At 39.5% G+C, this 21,573-nt stretch overlaps 1 protein-coding gene across 1 annotated transcript in view; it reads right to left on the reverse strand.

Annotated features, from left to right (window-relative positions):
- Positions 1 to 21,573, reverse strand: part of LOC139079652 (maternal embryonic leucine zipper kinase-like) — a 64,698-nt gene that overhangs the window by 18,816 nt on the left and 24,309 nt on the right. Inside the window, exons 2-4 of the mRNA XM_070595824.1 lie at positions 11,471 to 11,569; positions 2,067 to 2,163; positions 893 to 1,061 (exon numbers count right to left, since the gene is read on the reverse strand). Of these exons, the coding sequence (XP_070451925.1) occupies positions 893 to 1,061; positions 2,067 to 2,128 (231 nt within the window). The 5' untranslated portion in view covers positions 2,129 to 2,163; positions 11,471 to 11,569. The remainder of the gene's footprint in view (positions 1 to 892; positions 1,062 to 2,066; positions 2,164 to 11,470; positions 11,570 to 21,573) is intronic.

A 21,573-nucleotide genomic window follows, 5' to 3' on the forward strand; every position in this document is an offset into this window, starting at 1 on the left:
TCTCCTCCCTCCTCTGGGCCCCACATGTTTGGAAACATGTTTTATCACAGCACTGAAGCCCGGGTATCGGAGCAACATCCCTGCCTGTTTTCACTGCCACTCTGAGTTCCTCAAGGACAAGGACACAGGCTATGTCTTATTCACCCTTTTACCTGTTAACTCCCCCGCCTCCGGCAAAATGCCATTCAGTAGATGATTAAATGAATGTGTAGAGAGAATCCAAGAGAGTAAGAAGTATTTCATTTCTACTGATAACTTCTTTTCCTGACCAAATACATTGCCCACACGACTGACACATCAAACCTTTTGAAGCATTGTATAGATCTATCAGATAAGGTCCAAACCTCTTAGCCAGGCCTGTGAGGATCTCCCAGCCTATCTGCCCAGTCTGCTGCTCACCATTCTCTTCACATACACCACACTCCAAGTTCAAATGAACTTCCCAAACACTGAAACATTTTGTGAGGGCTCACAAGGGTATCCATGTGTCAGGGTCTCTTCTATGTGTCAGAGATATGACGACCGAGCTCAAGTGCCTGTCCTTAAGGCAGCTCTCAGTTCCCCATATATGCCCCATGCTTCCCCACCTCCCTGTTGCCTCTGTGATGAATCCCTCTACCTCAACTTGAATATCTGAGTTACAGTTATTTGCTCCTTGAAAGGAGCGACTGTATCTAACTTACCTCTGCATTCTCAAAGCCCACTGCATAGTAACATGCATATTTTAGGTGCTCAAAAAGTATGTATTAACCAAATGAATGAATAAGTAAATAAAAAATACTAATCAATTCATTCATTCAGTACTCTTCTTTAAAAAAAGAAAAAAGAAAAAAAGAGGCCCAGTCAGCAGCCAGCTTCTGAAATCCATAGCAAAGAACCCCAGTCCACTCACCTTCAGTCTTCTTGGCCAATCTTTGGCAGAGCCCCTCCTTTTGCTCCTGGTGAGCACAGTGATAACCTTATCCAAACCCCTCTCAAGGCTCCGAAACACTTTCGTTCCTTTTCTTTTGGGAATTTCCTCTATATGTGCTTGGTTGAGATCCAGTTCCACTGAGCGACACCTTCAAAAAAACACAGAAAGCCTGGGAGTCGAGCTGGGCCTCCTGCCTGCTGGGGCCCTCACAAGCCGTGCATTAGGTGAGCCTCACTCAGGTTTGCCAGGGCCAGACCATCCCACTCCGCCTCAGGGAGCACGAAAGCCATCTCCCACTGGAAAGCAGCCGTCACCCTTCCCCTAGGCAACTGCCACTTGGCAAAATTACTTTTCCACTCCTTTTTTTTTAATGTCAAATATACAGAAAAGTTGAATGAGTAATACAATGCATTTTCAAAGATCCTCTTAGATTCAACAGTTGCTACTATTTTGCCATACTTGCTTTTTCCACGTATATAGACAATAAATACAGTAAATACATGGACATCTTTGCTGAGCCATCTGAAAGTAACCCCTCTGAAGATGTCATGATACTTCACTCTGAAACACTTCAGCATACACTGCCAATGAATAAGGACGTTTTCCCACATAACCACAATACCATTCAGACATCAAGAAAATTAGCAATGCCATAGCATCATCTAATATCTAGTTCCCATTCTAATTCCCCCCAACTGTCCTCACAACGGATCCTGCTTTAAAAAATTGCTGTAAAAGACAAGGGTCACCCAGGCAGCAGAACTGCTTATACAAGAGGAATGGGTTTTCTTTGAAACACCCTTTAGTATCTTTACTCTGTGAGTGATGCTGTTAGTGGATGTCTATACTCTGCTGGCAGAAGCGTAGGAAAGATGGGCCTTAGAGAGGGAACCATGTGGCTGGGGCAAGGACCACTTTCTTCCCAGCCTGTTTTATTTAAGGTAAGGTGCCAATCCTACTGCTGATGAGTTTCTAAATTCTACCCCATAAGGAAGGCAGTGGCTTCAGCTCCAGTAATGGCTACAGACAGACATTCCTACAGTCTCTGACAGATTCTACTTGATGGTTTCCCTTAATCAGGTTTATCATGTATGAAATAAGGAAATCTAGTTAACATACGCTAAAGATCAGAGTCTGAAAACAGAACACTTACCGCCACTCAGGGTTAATGACACCTGTCATTGACATCTCTGCTCCCACTGAATTTACTGGCATTTTAATCGGAGTTTCCTTCAGGCATTGGTTTCTAGCTATTAGGAAAGGAGCAAACACAAACCAAATGTAGCCGACACACTATGGTTTCAAAGTTTCTATCAACAATGCAGTCATCACCTCATTCATTGACTCAGAAATATTATAATCACTTGGCCAGTGATATTAAGGCTCTAATTCTTAAGAAATATTTCCGTGTGGTTTGTAATGAAAACAAAATCATTATGCTACAATGTGTGGCTCTTCTTTTTCTCCACTGCAAAATTGAGGCCATGCTTATGACTTTATTATATTATATGACCAATCTAAATAGATCATATAAATACGGATTTCATGATTACTGATTCTCTTTTCTATAAATAAAAGTCAGTCTGTATTTATCCAAGGACCCAATTTATGCCTTTAATTGATATAGTATTGGGAGGTGTTAATTCAATTCAGAGCCCTATTCAACTCTTGTTAGGCAAAGAGAATGGTCCCCTGAGACAGCCTGACAACAGTTACTAAAGAGGTGTCAGCTTTGGTATTTTATATTCCCTACTCCAGAATTGTGTATCTTATTCTAGTATGGTATTTGTATCCCAGACAGTGTGTGACAAATCTGCAACAGTAAATCTGGTTACTACTGATTACTTAACTTTTTGCTCATGGTCTAAAAGTTGTAATAATATTTGCTCTATAATAAATATATGATATCAAGTTTTTAAAAAGAGATGGAGGGTTTTGTTTATGACTACTCAGCACTATTCTCACTGGTTCCACAAGAACAAGAAAATAAGATGAATCAATAATAGCTGTGAAAACGGTTTTTGTGTACTAACAGTACCTGCTACCATAGTTACTCTTTGACAAAACTGTCACTGACTGAACTGTACAGGATTCAAGAAAGTGAAATTAATGCTTATTGCAAAAACGACAGAGACAGTGAGTCAGCATCATGGCAGAGTGAGCTCTCCCTGTAAACTCTCTCCTCTAAAATACAATGAAAAGGACATTCGTATTCCACCAGAAGACATCCATACAACAATAAAGACATTTGAGAGACCCACACAGCCACACGTCAGGAGGTGGAGGTCCTCGACCCCCCCCCCCCCCCGTGAAGAGGGACGAAGTAAGAGAAATCTCTTCCTCCCAAAGGGCAGCAACTCAGGGACTGTGTGCAGCTCTGAGAGGAAAGACGGGAGGGAGAAGCCTTCAGTGGGAACACCATCCCTCTCCAATTCACAGGCCAGGGTAAGGCCAACACAGAGGTGACCACAAGGAAAATGACAACTACCCAGAAATCAATCCTGAAAGCATAGAAATCTATAATATAAACAACAGAGACTTAAAAATAGTTATCGTAAAAAAACTCAAATTACAAGAGAATGCAGATAGACAGTTCAATGAATTCAAGAGCTACTTCACAAAAGAGATTGAAACTGTAAAGAAGAACCAATCAGGAATATTGGAAATGAAAAACACAATGGATGAGATAAAGAATATGGATTCCCTGAACAATAGAGCTGATATTATGGAGGAACAAATCAGCCATATTGAGGACAGAAATATCGAAATGCTTCGGTGGAGGAGGAGAGAGAACTAAGGCTAAAAAGAAATGAAGAAATTGAGAAATATCCGACTCAATTAGGAAATGCAACATAAGGATTATAGGCATTCCAGTGGGAGAAGAGAAGCAGTATGGGGCAGAAACCTTGTTCAAAGAAATAAAAGCTGAACACTTCACAAACCTGGGGAAGGAGCTGGAAGTACAAGTGAAAGAAGCCAATATTTCACTTAACTGTATCAATGTAAAGAGACCTACTGCAAGGCATACAGTACTAAACCTGGCAAAAGTCAATTACAAAGAAAAAATATTAAGGGCAGTAAGGCAGAAGAAAATAACTTACAAAGGAACCCCTATCAGGCTTTCAGCAGATTTCTCAGCATAAACTTACAGGCTAGGAGAGAGTGGAATGATATACTCAATGTTTGAAAGACAAAACTTTTCAGCCAAGAATACTCTATCCAGTGAAAATATCCTTCAGATAAGATGGATAAATAAAAACTTTCCCAGATAAACGAAAGCTAAGGGAGTTCACCACCACAAGACCCACCCCATAAGAAATCCTCAAGAAGGCTCTATACATGAAAAAAAAAGAAGACAGTGGTTACAAAGACCTGAGTAAGGAGATAAACAGATAGACAAAATCATAAAATTGTAGCTATCCATCAGAAGAGGTTAGCAAACACTCAAATATAACATTAAAGATAAAGGGAAGGAAAACACCAAAAATAAATATAACCTTGTCATTTTAACCACAAATTCACAACACAAGATGGAATAAGATGAGAAAAACAGAAGCAAAGAGGAAAGGGATGGAATCGGCTTAGTCTGAGGAAATAAGAGCTTATCAGAAAATGGACTGTCTCATCGATGAGATTTTTCATACAAACCTCATGGTAACCACTAAACAAATAAGTAGAACAGAGACACAAATAATAAATAAGGAGAAAACTAAGAAAACCAGAATGGAAAACTACCTAACCGAATTGATAGTCCGAAATACACGGGACGAGAAACAAAAGAAATACCGAAGAACTGGGAAACGAGAGATAAAATGACAGTAGTAAGCCATCATATATCAATAATCATTCTAAATGTAAATGGATTGAATTCTCCAATCAAAAGACACAGAGTGGCAGGATGGATTAAAAAACAAGACCCAACAATATGCTGCCTCCAGGAAACACATGTCAGCTCCAACAACAAACACAGGCTTAGAGTGAAGGGATGGAAGACAATATTCCAAGCTAATGGCAAACAAGAAAGCTGATGTTGCCATACTTATAAGACAAAGTAGACTTCAAGATAAAATAGGTAATGAGAGACAGAGAGGGGCAGTATATAATGATCAAAAGACACTCCACCAAGAAGACATAACACTGATAAATATCTATGCACCCAACACAGGAGCACCAAAGTTCACAGAGCAACTACTAACAAACCTAAAAGAAGACATTAACAACAACACAATAACCACATGGGACCTCAGCACTCCACTCACGTCAGTGAATAGATCATCCAGACAGAAAGTCAACAAGAAAACTGGAACTGAATGAAAAACTAGACCAGATGGACTTATATCTATATATATAAGGGCAGCAAGGCAGAAGAAAATATCTATATCTATATAGATATACATAGAACACTCCATCCAAAAACAGCAGACTACACATTCTTCTCAGGTACACATGGAACATTCTCAAGGATAGAGCATATGTTGGGAAACAAGGCAAGCCTCAATAAATTTAAGAAGACTGAAATAATATCAAGCATCTTTTCCAACCATAATGTTATGAAACTAGAAATTACAAGAAAAAAGCTGAGAAAGGGACAAAGATGTGGAGACTAAACAACATGCTACAGAATAACCAATGGATCATTTAATTTCTTCAAATTAAAGGAGCAATCAAAAAGTATCTGGAGACAAGTGAAAATGAAAACATACCATACTAACTCATATGGGATGCAGCAAAAGCTGCCCTAAGAGGGAAATTCATCACAATAGAGGCCTACCTCAATAAAGAAGAAAAATCTCAAATAAACAATCTAACAGTGCACCAAAAGAACTAGAAAGGGAAGAACAAAGCCCAAAGTCAGCAGAAAGAAGGAAATAATGAAAATCAGAGCAGAAATAAATGAAATAAAGACTAAAAACACAATAGAAAAAATCAATGAAACTGAGAGCTGGTTTTTTGAAAAGATAAACAAAACAGACAAACCTTCAGCTAGACCTACCAAGGAAAAAGAGAGGCTCAAATAAATAAAATGAGAAATGAAAGAGGAGAAACTACAATGGACACCTCAGAAATACAAAAGATTATAAGCAAATACTACAAAAAGCTATACGCCAACAAATTTGATAATCTAGAAGAAATATATACATTCTTAGAATCATACAACCTTACAAAACTAAAAAGAAATAGAGAATTTGAACAGATCAATCATCCATAAGGAGATCAAAACAGTAATCAGAAACCTCCCAAAAAATAAAAGTTCAGGGGCTGGCCCCGTGGCTGAGTGGTTAAGTCCGCATGCTCCAGTTTAGTGGCCTGGGGTCCGCCAGTTCGGGTTCTGGGTGCAGACCTGTGCACCACTCATCAAGCCATGCTGTGGTGGGGTCCCACATAGAGTAACTAGAATACACAGCTATTCACTGGGGCTTTGGATAGGAAAAGAAAAAGTGGAAGATTGGCAACAGAAGTTAGCTCAGGGCACATCTTTGGAAAAAGAAAAAGTCCAGGACCAGATGGCTTCCCTGGTGAATTCTACCAAACATTCAAAGAAGACTTAATACCTATCCTTCTCAAACTCTTCCAAAAAATTGAAGAGGAGGGCCAGCATCCTAACTCATTCTATGAGGCCAACATTACCCTGACACCAAAACCAGACAAGGACAACACAAAGAAAGAAAATTATAGGCCAATATCACTGATGAACATCAATGCAAAAATCTTTAACAATAGTAGCAAATCAAATACAACAATACATTAAAAAGATCATACATCACTCAGTGAGCAAAAATGAGGGTAAATACAATAGGCTTTCCTTCTCCTTTTGAGTATTCTAAATTATGTTGAGGATTTGAAGAAAAATTATAACACTATCTGATGATGTTCTAAATGAATGTAGAGAAATATTTGACAGAGAGAACAATTAGTGGTTGCCAGGGATTAAGGAGGAGGTGAGGGTGAGAAGGAAGTGAGTATGGCTATAAAAGGGCAACATGAGGGATCCTTGTGAGGGAAATGTTATGTATCATGACCATATCAATGTCAATATCCTGGTTATAACATTGCATTATAATTTTCAAGATGTTACCTTTGGGAGAAACTGGGTAAAGGGCAAATGGATCTCTCAGTACCATATCTCACAATTACATATGAATCTATAATTGTCTCAAAAATTGTTTTTCATTTAAAAAAGATCATACATCACGATCAAGTGGGATTTATTCCAGGGATGCAGGGATGGTTCAACATCCGCAAATCAATCAACATGGTACACTTCATTAACAAAATGAAGAATAAAAATCACATGATCATCTCAATAGATGCAGAGAAAGCATTTGACAAGATCTAACAGCCATTTATGATAAGAACTCTGAATAAAATGGGTATAGAAGGAAAGCACCTCAATATACTAAAGACCATATATAACGAACCCACAGCTAATATCGTTCTCAATGGAGAAAAACTGAAAGCTATCCCTCTAAGAACAGGAACCAGACAAGGATGCCCACTTTGACCACTCTTATTTAACCTGGCATTGAAAGTCCTAGCCAGAGCAGTCAGGCAAGAAAAAGAAATAAAAGGGATCCAAACTGGAAAAGAAGAAGTGGAACTGTCTCTATTTGCAGATGACATAATTTTACAAATAGAAAACCCCAAAGAATTGACCAAAAACCTTTTAGAAATAATAAATGAATACAGTAAAGAAAGGATACAAAATCAACTTAGAAAAGTCAGTTGCGTTTCTATACACTAACAATGACATAGCAGAAAGAGAAATTAAGAATACAATCCCAGGGCCAGCCCTGTGGCCGAGTGGTTAAGTTCACAGTCTCTGCTTCGGTGGCCCAGTGTTTTGCCAGTTCGGATCCTGGGTGTGGACGTGGCAGCACTCATCAGGCCATGCTGAGACAGCATCCCACACAGGACAACCAGAGGCACTCACAACTAGAATATACAACTATGTACTGGGGTGCTTTGGGGAGAAGAAGAAGAAAAAAAAAAAAGAACAAAAATACAATCCCATGTACAATTCCAACAAAAAGAATAAAATACCTAGGAATTACTTACCAAAGAGGTGAAAGACCTGTACACTGAAAACTATAAAACATTGGTGAAAGAAACTGAAGAAGACACAGAGAAATGGAAAGATATTCTGTACTCTTGGATTGGAAGAATTAACATAGTTAAAATGTCCATCCTTCCTAAATCAGTCTACTGATTCAATGCAATCCCTATCAAAGTTCCAACAACATTTTTCACAGAAATAGAACAAAGAATCCTAAAATTTATATGGAACAACAAAAGACTGCAAATAGCCAAAGGAATCCTGAGAAAAAGAACAAAGCTGGAGGTATCACACTCCTTGATTTCAAATATACTACAAAGCTATAGTAATCAAAACAGCATGGTAATGGCATGAAAACAGACACACAGATCAAGAGAACAGAATCGAGAGCCCAGAAAGAAACGCACATATCTATGGACAGCTAATTTTCAACCAGGGAGCCAAGAACATACAATGGAGAAAGGAAAGTCTCTTCAATAAATGGTGTTGAGAAAACTGGACAGCCACACGCAAAAGCATGAAAGTAGACCCATCTTACATCATACACAAAAATTAACTCAAAATGGATTAAAGACTTGAATGTAAGACCTGAAACCATAAAACTCCTAGAAGAAAACATAGGCAGTAGGCTCTTCAACATTGGCCTCAGCAGCATATTTTGAAATACCACATATGTCTCACCAGGCAAGGGAAACAAAAGAAAAAATAAACAAATGGATTACATCAAACTAAAAAGCTTCTGCACAGCAAAGGAAACCATGAACAACACAAAAAGACAACCTAACACTTTGGAGAAGATATTTGCAAACGAAATATCTGATAAGAGGTTAATATCCAAAATATATAAAGAACTCATACATCTCAACAACAAAAAAACTAACAACCCAATTAAAAAATGGGCAACAGATCTGAACATTTTTCCAAAGAAGATATACAGATGGCCAACAGGCACATGAAAACATGTTCAACATCATTAATTATTAGGGAAATGCAAATCAAAACAACAATAAGCTATCACTCACACCTGTCAGAATGGCTATAATTAACAAGACAAGAGATAAGTGTTGGAAAAGAGATGGCAAGAAGGGAACTCTCGTGCGCTGCTGGTGGGAATGCAAACTGGTACAGGCACTACGGAAACAGTATGGAGTTTTTTCAAAAAATTAAGAATAGGGGCCAGCCCCAGTGGCTTAGTGGTTGAGTTTGGTGCGCTCTACTTCAGCAGCCCTGGGGGCAGTCCCCAGCTGCGGACCTACAACACTCATCAGTGGCCATGCTGTGGTGGCAGCTCACATACAAAAAAAAGAGGAAGATTGGCAACAGATGTTACCTCAGGGGCCAATCTTCCTGACAAAAAAAAAAAAAGAAGAAATCTTCCCATTTGCAACAACATGGATGGACTTTGAGGGTATTATGCTAAGTGAAATAAGTCTGAGAGAGAAAGTCAAATACCATATGATCTCACTCATAAATAGAACATTAAAACAACAACAAATGATCACATAGATAGAACAGAGGGGAAGGAGGGCGAGAGGGGTAACTAAGCACATGTGTATAGTGATGGATGGTGATTAGTCTTTGGGTGCTGAACATGATGTAATCTACACAAATCAAAATATAATGATGTACACCTGAAATTTATATATTATTGTAAACCAATGTTACCTCAATAAAAAATAAATAAGTAAAGAATGATTTATTGGGAGAGCAGGAAAAAAAACATTCTAGGCCCAAATAGTTTTATAATAAGATCTATCATACAAGAAAAATATAAATTAAAGCTCTTAAAAACCATTCTAGGGGCTGGCCCCGTGATCGAGTGGTTTGGTTTGAGCACTCCACTTCGGCAGCCTGGGGTTTCGCAGGTTCGCAGGTTCGGATCCTGGGCACAGACATGGCACCACTCATCAGGCCCTGCTGAGGCAGTGTCCCACATAACACAACCAGAAGGACCTACACCTAAAATATACAACTATGTACTGGGGGGTGGGGGGTTGGGGAGAAGGAGGAGGAAAAAAAAAAGATTGGCAACAGATGTTAGCTCAGGTGCCAATCTTTTAAAAAAAATAATAAAGTTGCAACTCTAATTGTATTTGCTCAATAGATATTATAGACGTCATGAAGGGCCGACATGACAAGAGAAGAGAAATTTTAGGAGCTGATAGTCACAGGAGAATCAGGATGGATTTCAGCTCAGGCTACGTGGGCATAGCAGTGGGCAGACTAGTGAGAAGGGGCTAAATACAAGCATAGTCTGTTTTTCCAAGACCAGCTGGCCATTGGGAAGAGTATCTGTGTTTACTGGTGTGATTATTACAGAAAGCAAATACCACACAGCTGTACCAAGTCCACACTGTGGCATGTCTGAGACACACCTCTGAGCTATTCTGTTGACCCGTGCACATATGCCACCTCACTGCAGAAGTTTCAGTAGATTACCAGAAAATATCCCCAATTATCTGAAAAGGCTGTTAAAATACTTGTTTTGAGCCAGCCCTGATGGTCTAGTGGTTAAAGTTTGGCATGCTCCACTTCAGCAGCCCAGGTTCAGTTGCCGGGTGTGGAACCACACCATTCGCCTGTCCGTAGCCATGCTGTGGCAGCGGCTCACACAGAAGAACTAGAAGTACTTACAACTAGAATATACGACTATGTCCTTGGCTTTGGGGAGCTAAAAAAAAAATTAGGAAGATTGGCAACAGATGTTAACTCAGGGCAAATCTTTCCCAGCAAGAAAAAGGATAAAATGACCAAAAAAAACCTTTACCTTTAAAATATTAAAATAGTTTTCTAACTACATATCTATGTGAGGCTGCATTTTGTTCATATGCTTCAATTAAAACAACATATCAAAACAGATTGAATGCAGAAGCAGATAAATATCCAAATGTCTTCTATTAAGCCAGACATTAAAGAAATTTGCACAGATGTAAAATAATTCTACTCTTCTCACTAAATTTAATTTTTAAATAGTTATTTTTCATAGAAATATTTATTTTTGATGAAATTTAAAAATTTATTTTTGGTTACTTTTAAATGAATAAATAAATATCGAGCATAAAAAGGTCCTCACGTAAAAGTTTGAGAACTGCTATACCCTCACAACTCCTCTAGGAAGTAGACAGAGCTGGTTTAACCTACTTTTTACAGACGAATAAATAGGTTTGGCAAAGTTAAGTAACTCGCCCATAATTCCCAGAGCACTGTTCACAATCCTGACTACACATGAGAAACCCCTGGGAGCTTTTAAAAATATCCATTAATTTGCTGGGATGGGGTGCATGCATTCTTTTTAAAGGTCTCGGCGATTCTCATGAGCAGCCTGGGTTAAGAACCACTGTCTAAGAGATTAACAGCAAACATATAATTAGGTTATAAGTCTGATGAGTAAGTCTACAAAACACATTTCCTTTTCTCTTTAGACGACCTCAGTGGAAGTCCTGAATCCCCACAAAGATCACACAAAGTTTTAAAAACATCCTACTGGATTTCATTTTACTTACAGGAGTCTTGCTTTGCCACTCAACAGCACAGTTGTAATCTTGCATGATCCAGGGATGGCTCAATAGATTTTTCAGAGAAATCCGTTTCTTTGGGTCCACCTAGTGGCCATTAAGAAGTAACTAGAGATTAACATTTCAAATAGAGAACGTAGAACTCCTTTCCTCTTGAGAACTCAAAATTCATCAGAACAGATGTAAACTTTATCATCACAAAAATGCTGGCAAGGACCTTAAAATGGCCTTGGAATAAATTCTTCAAGAAAAAGCATGAGAGGCAAGAAAACTAGAGCAACCAACACAGGCTTAGAAGATAAATGTTTAGCAAACATGAACTTCATTGGTATGGACATTATTCATGAAGTTCCATCAACCCATTGTATGATGTAATAGTCTTTTGCTGGAAAACCTATTCACAGGAAATATTCACCAATTTAATATTCGAGCAGCCACAATGCAGGGCATTCATAGTGAATATGCAATCTCTACCTCCAATGAGCTTACAATCACAGAGAACAAAGTTGAAAAGCACACCTTTCTTTTCCATTTGTAATTTTCAAATGTGAGCAGAGGAAAATTAATCAAGAGAGATTAAGGCTTTTGGAGCTTAGAAGAAAGGCTGAGGTATTTTCAGTCTCGTTATGGAGATGTGGTGGTCTGGCCCTACTTACTCAAGGTGGGTGAGCCTGAGGTGAATTCTGAGTAAAAAGTGGAGATGGCTTAATAGATGGAAAAACTGGGAGATATTCTGAATACGTAATAATGGAAAAAGAATTGCACTAATAAGGTACTCAAATTTTCAAAGTGTTTCCTATTAATCTCATTTTATCCTCATCACACTACATGGCAGTGAGGGCAGGCTCAGAATCCCCACTTTAGGGATCAGAACTAAGTTAGGTGGCTGCCTATCGATTGGTAGGGCAGATATCTACACTTCAGCATTCCTATCTTCCACCCGCAGAGGCCATTCACTAAATGGGTGTTTCTCAAAGTGTGTCCCAGCAGCATCAGTGTCATCTGGGAGCTTGTTAGAAATGCAGATTCTTAGTCCTGCCCCCAATCTACTGAATCAGACACCCTCAGAATGGTGCCCAGCAATCTGTTTTAACAAGCCATCTGGCAATTTTGAAACATGCTAAAGTTGAGAACCACTCACTAGATCATGGGATGCACTCAATTGTGCATCAGCTCACTCAAGCATTTATTCAGTATCTATCATACATCTAATGTATGAGAGTGGGAGCAGGAAACAGAAGACAGTAGAGCAAGAGCTGGTTAGAGAAAACAGAATGCTCAAAAAAAGGACAAGAAACCACACCAGCAAAGACATATGGTAGAGGTCTAAAACAAACGCATTTGCAACATAATGAAGAAAGCATCTGGTAGAGGATGTCTGCACAGTAGATACAATGAATGGAATTTTCAGGCTAATAGATAAGTGGCCTGTCCTCCAAATGTAGTTGCACCACAGACATCTTAAAGTTGGATCAAATACTTGCAGTTGTCTTCTATTATTTAAAAATTAATAACAAAGTTTGCCTGAAGCATTTGTTGAAGAAGCAGAATGCTACTGGGAGAGAGCCACTTAGGAACCTCATATTTCCCTCTCTACAAAAAATTTAAAAACCCAAAAACATTTAAGAGATTTAGACTTAATGAAGATTGAAGACCTCATCCAACTATAAGATTTGGTACACACTATTAATAACATAAGAAATCCATTTCTTGCCTTAAAGAAGAAAATCCAGTAAATTATTGTCACCTCTAAATTATCCACATATCAGGGAAGCACAGAGAACGCAACAGTGGAAAACATAAATGTGTTAGGGCTTTGGAATCTGCAGTATGAGTAAATCGACAGAGTATATATTGTTGTCCATTTTTGTATTGCTGAAGCAAAGTTTAATTCATAATCTCAAAGGAATTCTCAGTTGACAAAATGAGGCAGCAGAAAAGCATATTCAGTGGGAGGACATAGGCTGTGCTTAAAAACAGGTCACATATCATCCACAAGACAGAATTCACAATTATCAAGGGAAACTGATGAAAGCCACCCTATCCTTTAAGGCAAGGGCCTCTTTTGGGAATGGAGGAGAGTTATGCTTACAACCTGGTATACTCAGAAATTAGAGTTGCCAAGTCATCAACCAAAAATTAAGACAAAGGGCCCGCTAAACACTCTTCTGTGACTGAACACCTCTGCACAACCTGCCTCAATTCAGAGGGAAGGGTGCGATCATTTCTCCTGGCAGAGAACAGATTGTTTAATGATGCTAGGATAACAGGGTAATTATTTAAGAAAAATTAAGACTGAACTGATTCAAAATTAATTCCCCCTAGGTTCAAGAGTTAAATGCAAATACAAAACCATGAAAGTCCTTAAAGACATCATGGGTGGTTATTCATAGAATCTTTCTAGACAGGACAGCAAAACCAAAAACTATAAACACTAACAGATGACAAAATAAAAAGTTGACATTTCTTACAGCAAAACACTACTAACAAAGTTAATTAACAACAAATTGAGGAAACAAGCCTTTTCCACCGAAATGACAAAAGATTAATATGCTTCCTCACATAAACAGCTCTCACAAATCATTAAGACTTCACCACCACCAAACCTGTTCTTCCCACCTTTACCCCCATTTTGACAAATGGCTGCATTACCAGTTGCTCAGCCAAAAGCCTTGCGGTCATCTTTAGCTCCTCTCCCTCTCAAACGTCATGTCCAATCCATCAGTAAAATCTACTGGTTCTATGTTCAAAATATATCCAGAATCAGGAAGCCAGCCCAGTGGCATAGTGTTTAAGTTTGCACACTCTACTTTGGCAGCCTGGGGTTCTTAGGTTTGAATCCTGGGTGCTGACCTACACACAGCTCATCAAGCCATGCTGTGGCAGCATCCCACATACAAAGTGGACGAAGATTGGCAACAGATGTTAGCTCAGGGCCAATCTTCATCACCAAAAGAAAACAATATATCTATACCTATATCTGTATTTCCAGAATCACCAGTCACTGCCCCCACCACGCCACCAGCCGCTCTCATTTGGCATACTGCAAGAGGCTACTTTCATGCCTACTTTTCCTTACAGTCCTTATCCCCACTTGTCATATTACATATTTATTTATTTTCTGCCTCATTACTTTAGAACATAAGCTCCTCAATCACAAGGATTGCCTGTGCTGTTCACCTGGAACAGTGTCTGGCCCTAGCATAGCAAAGGTGCCCAATTAAGATTTGTTTAATAAATGAAGGAATGGGATAAAAAAAACATACATTCCAAAAGAAAATAGGCAAAGAATATTCACAGTTGATTCCTAAAACAAGAACTTTTAAAGAGCCAATAAACATGAAAATATGTTCAACTAATCTAGTAATAAAAAAGTAATAAACAGTTATGATACCTTCTGTTGTCTATCAAACTGACGAACTTAAAAAAACACTACCCAGTGTTAGTAAGAGTTCAGAGGCAAGAGTGCTTACTAGAGAGTATAAACTTTTCTGAAGAGTAATTTGGAAATATGTATTAAAAGCATTCAAATTGCATATCCCTGATCTAGTAATTTCACTTCTATCAGTTTATCCTAAGCAAATAATTTGGCATACAAAAATTGATGAATAGGTGCTGGCCTGGGGGCATAGTGGTTAAGTTTACACACTCTACTTCAGTTCACCGATTCAGATCCTGAGCGTGGACCCACACACCGCTCATCAGGCCATGCTGTGGAGGTGTCCCATATTGGAAGAACTAGAAGGATTTACAACTAGGATATACAACTATGTACTGAGGCTTTGGGGAGAAAAGAAAAAAAGAGGAAGATTGGCAACAGATGTTAGCTCAGAGGCAATCTTAAAAAAAAACTGATGAACAGTAACATTCATCACAGAATTGTTTAAGATAACTTTGGGAACTAAGGAACATAGTCTGATGGCAAACTCCAGAGGGTGCCCACAACTAATGAAGACAAGATTAACTGAATAAGGATCCTGGGTTAGAAACATAATATAGGTCCAGGGAGACAAGAGCAAGCGCACACACACAAAATGCCAACAGTAATTGAATAAGGCTTGAAGGGTGGAGGCAGGGAAGTGGAGAAGCCTTTGAAGGGCACCACCATTGAACTGTCTAGGACATACTTCTTACAGAAATCAGTCCAGCTTAAAGGTGAGGGCAGAAACAGGTGTGGGCCATTCTGAGTCCTAGGACTACAACAGGTTGGATTCTGATTGTGCTAAAAAAATAATCAAGGTTCCAAAGAAGTGTTATCAAGCAATGAATTTAAAAAGAAAATGTGCCGACATCAAACAAGTCAATCTCTGACTCAGTCTCTCTGGTGAGAGCAGACAGGCTGACCTACAAAGTGTTTCCTAGGAAGAGCAAGAGCTTTCATTCTACAGATGACACTTAATATTATTGAATTTTCATCCTCCTTTACCCTAAAGCACTCGCTATCACCCAGAGAGCCCACTCTTATTTACACCTTGCCAGGGCCCCTCAACACTTGCCAGTGTCAGAATCTGACAAAGTGTGCTTCTGAATTATCATGATGAAGCCTCCAATTCACTTCTCCTTAGTGTCCCTCATCCACAGCCAACCGAACCCCGAGCTGAAGGCTCAGTGCTGCCTGGGCTCCAGGCCTTATCCCAAGAATTGGGGGGTTTTTAGATGCTTCAGCCAACTCCCTGGGACTCAGCAGCAAGTCACAGTTGCTGCAGGACTGGCCCTGACCTAGTTGGCCCCACTCTGAGCTTTTCCTTATTCCTGAGCCCAAGGCCTCTCATGATGCAAATCCTGGGTGCCTGACTTGCTCTCTTCTTGGCAAACTGACCATCTGCCTGATACTTCAGACATTTTAGCTTGCTGCTGCCAGGGTCACGTAGAAAGTAGAGACCAGCCTGGGGTAAGGACTCTCCTATCTGCTTACACTGATCAAATGGTCATGACCTACCTGAATCTCCAATTACAACATGCTCAGAGTGACCTCTGTCAGGCTTCACTCACGAGGCAGAACCCCATGTACTCCAGTGGGTCTTCCCTCATGCTGATCATATGCGAGCCATTTGCTGCTTACTCTGAATATCATCTGCACTGGGTTGAACAGTGTCCCCCCAAATTCATGTCTACCCGGAACCTGTGAATGTATCCTCGTTTAGAAATAAGGCCTTTTGCAGATGTAATCAAGTTCAGATGAGATCATACTGGCTTAAGGTGGGCCCTAAATTCAATATGACTGGTGTTCTTGTAAGAGGGAAATTTAGACACAGAGACACACACACACAGGGGAGAAGGCCACGTGAAGACAGAGGCAGAGACTGCAGTGACACAGCTACAATCCAAGGAATGCCAAAGATTGCCTGTAAAGACCAGAAGCTAGACAGAGGCAAAGAAGAATTCTCCCCCAGAGTCTGCAGAGAGAGCAGGGCCCTGCTACACCTTGATTGGGACTTCTAGCCTCCAGAACCGCGAGAGAACGAATAGATGTTGTTTTAAGCCAGCACCTTGTAGTATTTTGAGACAACAACTCTAGGAAACTAACACACCACCTATGAAGGTTTAACTTCCTCGCATTACCTCTCTCCTGTCAGCACCTGCCCACCCGCAGGATAAGTCTGGTTCCAGGTTCTAGCCCTTTCTGGTCTGTTCCAACACACAGATAAAAGGCTCACAACCAGATCTATAATAATAAAAGAAATGTTATGCCTTTAAATCCAGAAACTACCATCCAAAACAAAAGCACTCAACTCAAAGTAGAATTCTACAGAAACGAGATGTAAAAATAAACATTCAGAACAAAGTACTGAATAAGAAGAGCTCCACCAGACCGATTCCAAGTTCCTCTTTGCCTCTTTTTATCACTCTTTTCGTCACCCCACCTTGAATTCATGAAGTATCTTTTAATGGACCCCCGTGCTGTGCTCTAAGCTAGCACCACAGAAGCCATCCCACCCAGGCAGAGGCAGGGAGAACAGGTGAATGAGAAGTGTGGAGCTTGACATGTGGGAAACAACAATGCATGGGAGTCGCACATTATGTTTGACTCTCAGTTCTGCCTCTTATTAGCTCCTTGAACACGTACAAGTTACTTAATCTCTCTGACCCTGTTTCCTAAGAGAGTAGGCTCTGGAGACAAGTTGCCCAGATTCAAATCCAGGATCTACCTCTTACTAGCTGTATATGAGCTATGTAACCTTGCTGTGCGCCTCAGTTTCTTCATCTGTAAAAAGAAGAAGAATAGTACCTACTCCATAAATTGTTGCTAGGATTCAATGATTTGACACATACAAAGCACTTAGCACAAGGCCAGGCACACAGTAAGAACTCAATGTATGTTAGTTTCTACTACTCCTCCTGCCTCTATTACTACTACCATTACTGCTACTACTATTGTTACTCTCTGTAAAGCAAGTAACGCCACTGATAGGATTCCAAAAGGAACAGAAGAGAATGTTTGTGAAAGCATCAGCACTATGCCTTGCACATAAGAGACAACCGGAAATAAACAGGAGAGGGAGATAGGGATGCTCAAAAAGGTAGTGGACCAAGTTGGGCATGTTGGCCAAAAGCCACGCATGCCTGAGTGCTAAAGACTCAGTACTGTATGAAAGGCTGAAGTCATTCTGAGGAACGCCACATGCCCTCCCAAGGGAGCTCTGGCCCATTGCAGCTGCCTCAGGGTCTTAGGATTGCCTGGTAAGGAACACATCACCTAGTCAAGTCCTGCTCACATCACCTCCTGAAATGCACCTGCCCACTCTCCCTATCTGGACAGAAGAGCTCTGTAGAGTACCATCCACAAACAAGTCATGAGACCTGTGACTGTGACCATCACCTGACCTTCAGCTTCATTCTCTTTACCGAAATGCTGGCAGAAATACAGTCCAGAGCTTAGTGCTGCTGCCAGGCTTAAACCAACCTGTTATTTGTAGACGCACTTTAAAACACTCGTACATGTATTTTATCCTGCACAGTAGGTGGGGATTATCAACCACCTTACACGGATGAGGAAACTGCATCTCAGCCAGAAAAATCAAGTGCTTGTTCAATATTACACGGCATTTGTTCTCAGCCAGGGGTGAATTTGTCCCCAGGGGACAGCTGACAGTGTCTGGAGACATTTTTGATTGTCATGACTTGGGGGCTACTACTGGCATCTAGTGGGTAAAAGCCAGAGATGCTGCTAAACATCCTACAAGGCACAGGACAGCCCCCCAACAAAGAATCATCTAGTCCAAAATGTCAATAGTGCCCAAGTTGAGAAACATTGCTGTAGAGCAAAAAAGGCATACATTTAGGACTAGGAGAGAAAGACAGAACTTTTTGGGGTTTTTTGTGCTGAAAAGTCTAAGGAAGCCTATAAAGAGACAGGCAGAAAGGCTCCTTATTTAAATATTGAAAGCCTACATCTAAGGATCAGTCAGAAAAGACCTTGAGAGGCACAATTCTGCTGGGGAAGAGGCATGTGTCAGCCAGGGCTGTGCCCCTTAACCCTGGTTTCCACTAAATCTTTGGAGAATTCTTGTTTATTTAAGGGATGATTACCTTGCAAACAAGAGCAAGAAACAGGTAATAGAGGGTGAAACCAAGTGGGAGGGGAAAAGATTTGTGGGCTAATAAGCAAGATAATCCTGCAAATTCTAGCGGGCTTGAAATTGTTGGTTTTTCACATGGTGCCAAGAAAGGCAGGCGATCTCTCAACACATAATCATAGTATTGGAGTCAACTCTGTAATTGTAAAATATAATCCCATAAAGAGAGAATTTGCTCATGGTCTTTAAAATTGTAAATTATACTTGCTAGAAAGCAATTTTACTTTCAAGATATTCAACTTTCACTTACTAAATTATTTATAGTTCCCTAATATTTGTGTACCCAGAACTGGAGTACAATCATGCTTGTTATTGAATGCAGTAGTGGCTAATGAATATAGGACACATTCATAAGGTTAATACTCAATCTATTAGTAATCATGCTGGAAATTGCAGTTGAGCATTTTGGTTAAAACAGTTAACAAATGCAAAAGATAAACAAAGTCTACCTCTTAAACAAGAATTACATACAGTGTGTCAAATATTGCCAGTTTTTCAATCACACCAAGAACTGGGGGAAGTGTTAGTCCCAAGTGAGGAATTTTAGAACATTCCAGGCAAAGATACACACTGCATACAAGTGATACGACACCTTAATTAGGTTCAACCAGCAGGCTGTATTTTGCTGTGATTCGGAACAATGGTTCTGAGCCAAGATTACAATAAATTTCAAAATCTATAATGTGTGAAATTAAATTCCACAATAATGCATAAAAGTCCTAATTTGAATCAATTTTCAACTTGCAAACACATGAAAAACTAAAAAATGAAATTCAGAGTAGGAGAAACAAAGAATATACAGTATTAGTAAATAACTTTAATTAGGAAGGCTAAATCTCTATTGAACTAGAGTTAGACATTTTCTACCATATTCATTCCACTGCAGAAATATTTGATTTACTGAAAATGTCAAAACTTAGATCTAACATATACTATCAGAATGTAACATTTTTATATTATCTGAAGGTAATTGCCCTCCCTCAAAGGATTAATCCAAGATCCACTAGTGCATTCAAATAAATAAATAAAAGTAGGGAACACTGAAGTCGGTATGTTGGTACATTTACCTTGTTTTGGTGGAACAATACATTAATAATTAAGAGCATTAATTCCATGGCTGCCAAACGAATGTGAACTTGCAGTAACAGCAAACGAAGGCAAATATACAGCACAGAAGTTTAGGTCCAAATAGGTTTAAAAAAACAAAAACAGCAAAGCTTACAGTTAAATCAATAAATGAGGAAAACCACTGATATATTGTAGTTCAATTTCAATAAGGGATTAGCAGTTGCTTATTTTATCTTTGTGGATAAGACCACAAAGTCTTGGTTAAGTGTATCTGCTACAGACTAAAAACCAATACCCAGAATACTTAGGGGTGGACCTGTTCTATTCAGTTTTTTAATCAGCAACTTGGACTAGAGATATTTAAGAAATGTGCAAAATGGCACAGTGCTGGCAAGGAAAGCTGATGAGATGAGGAATTAAGACTCAAATTCAAGAGAGAAGAATGCTAGGCTAAAACAAACAAGGGAAATTGTGAATAAACAGAAGTCAGGGAATTTATTGCTACTCAGAGCTGGAACGGACCTAGGAAATCACTGATAACAGCAATGCTCTAACACTTCCAGTGAAGAAAATGAGGACCAGTAAGTTTCCCTACCAGGGGTGACACCTAAGGTGAGTAGAAAAGCTGATGCACAAAACCTCATAAGAATTAGGAGAAACAACTCGTCGTCTTGGTAAACCTGAAAAGCTGGGATTTCTGGGAACATTCCCAAGTTTAAAGACAAAAAAGAAGCTTAGGATGGGGACTGCTTTCCCCTCTAGGAGTCTATGATTCTCTTGATACTAGCAACTACATAGTTGAGAAACACCATTTCATGGTGGTTATGAGAACAGGCTCTGAGCTTGACTAGCTGAGTTTAAATCCCAGCTCTGCCACTTACTAGCTATAAGACCCTGAGTAAGTTATTTAAGGTCTCTGCCCCTTACTTTCCTCATCCATAAGAGGGGGAAAATAAAAGCAACTACCTCACTTAGAGCTGAGACTGTAAATAAGAAAAGCCTATGAATGTTAAGTATTACTGTTGTTACAATAGCGTAAGAATAAACACGCCAGCCAACATTTTATTTTTTCTGAGAAATCATGTGCAAGGGTCAGGAAATTACAAAACATATACACCTCAGAATGCTCTATCTCCTTAGAGGGAAAAAAAGGGAATAGGGAGAAAAAGCAAAAAATCTCAACAACAACAAAAAAACTAATGGAAATGCTGTAGGCAAGAGAAACTTCAGCACAACTCAAATAAACACAGAACTCTCTTTCTGTACACCTACAGACAGACTCAGACCTGGCCTGCAAAGGCACCGCCCCCACTTTCCACATCAGTTTTAGGGATTCAAAACTCACACAAAACTTTATCATTCTACTTTTTAAAAAATTATTACTAGCAACCCAAATTCAACACATTAAAAGAATTATATATCAAGACCAAGTGGGATTTATTCCTG

Source organism: Equus przewalskii, chromosome 26 (assembly GCF_037783145.1).
Source record: "Equus przewalskii isolate Varuska chromosome 26, EquPr2, whole genome shotgun sequence".
Classification (NCBI taxonomy): domain Eukaryota; kingdom Metazoa; phylum Chordata; class Mammalia; order Perissodactyla; family Equidae; genus Equus; species Equus przewalskii.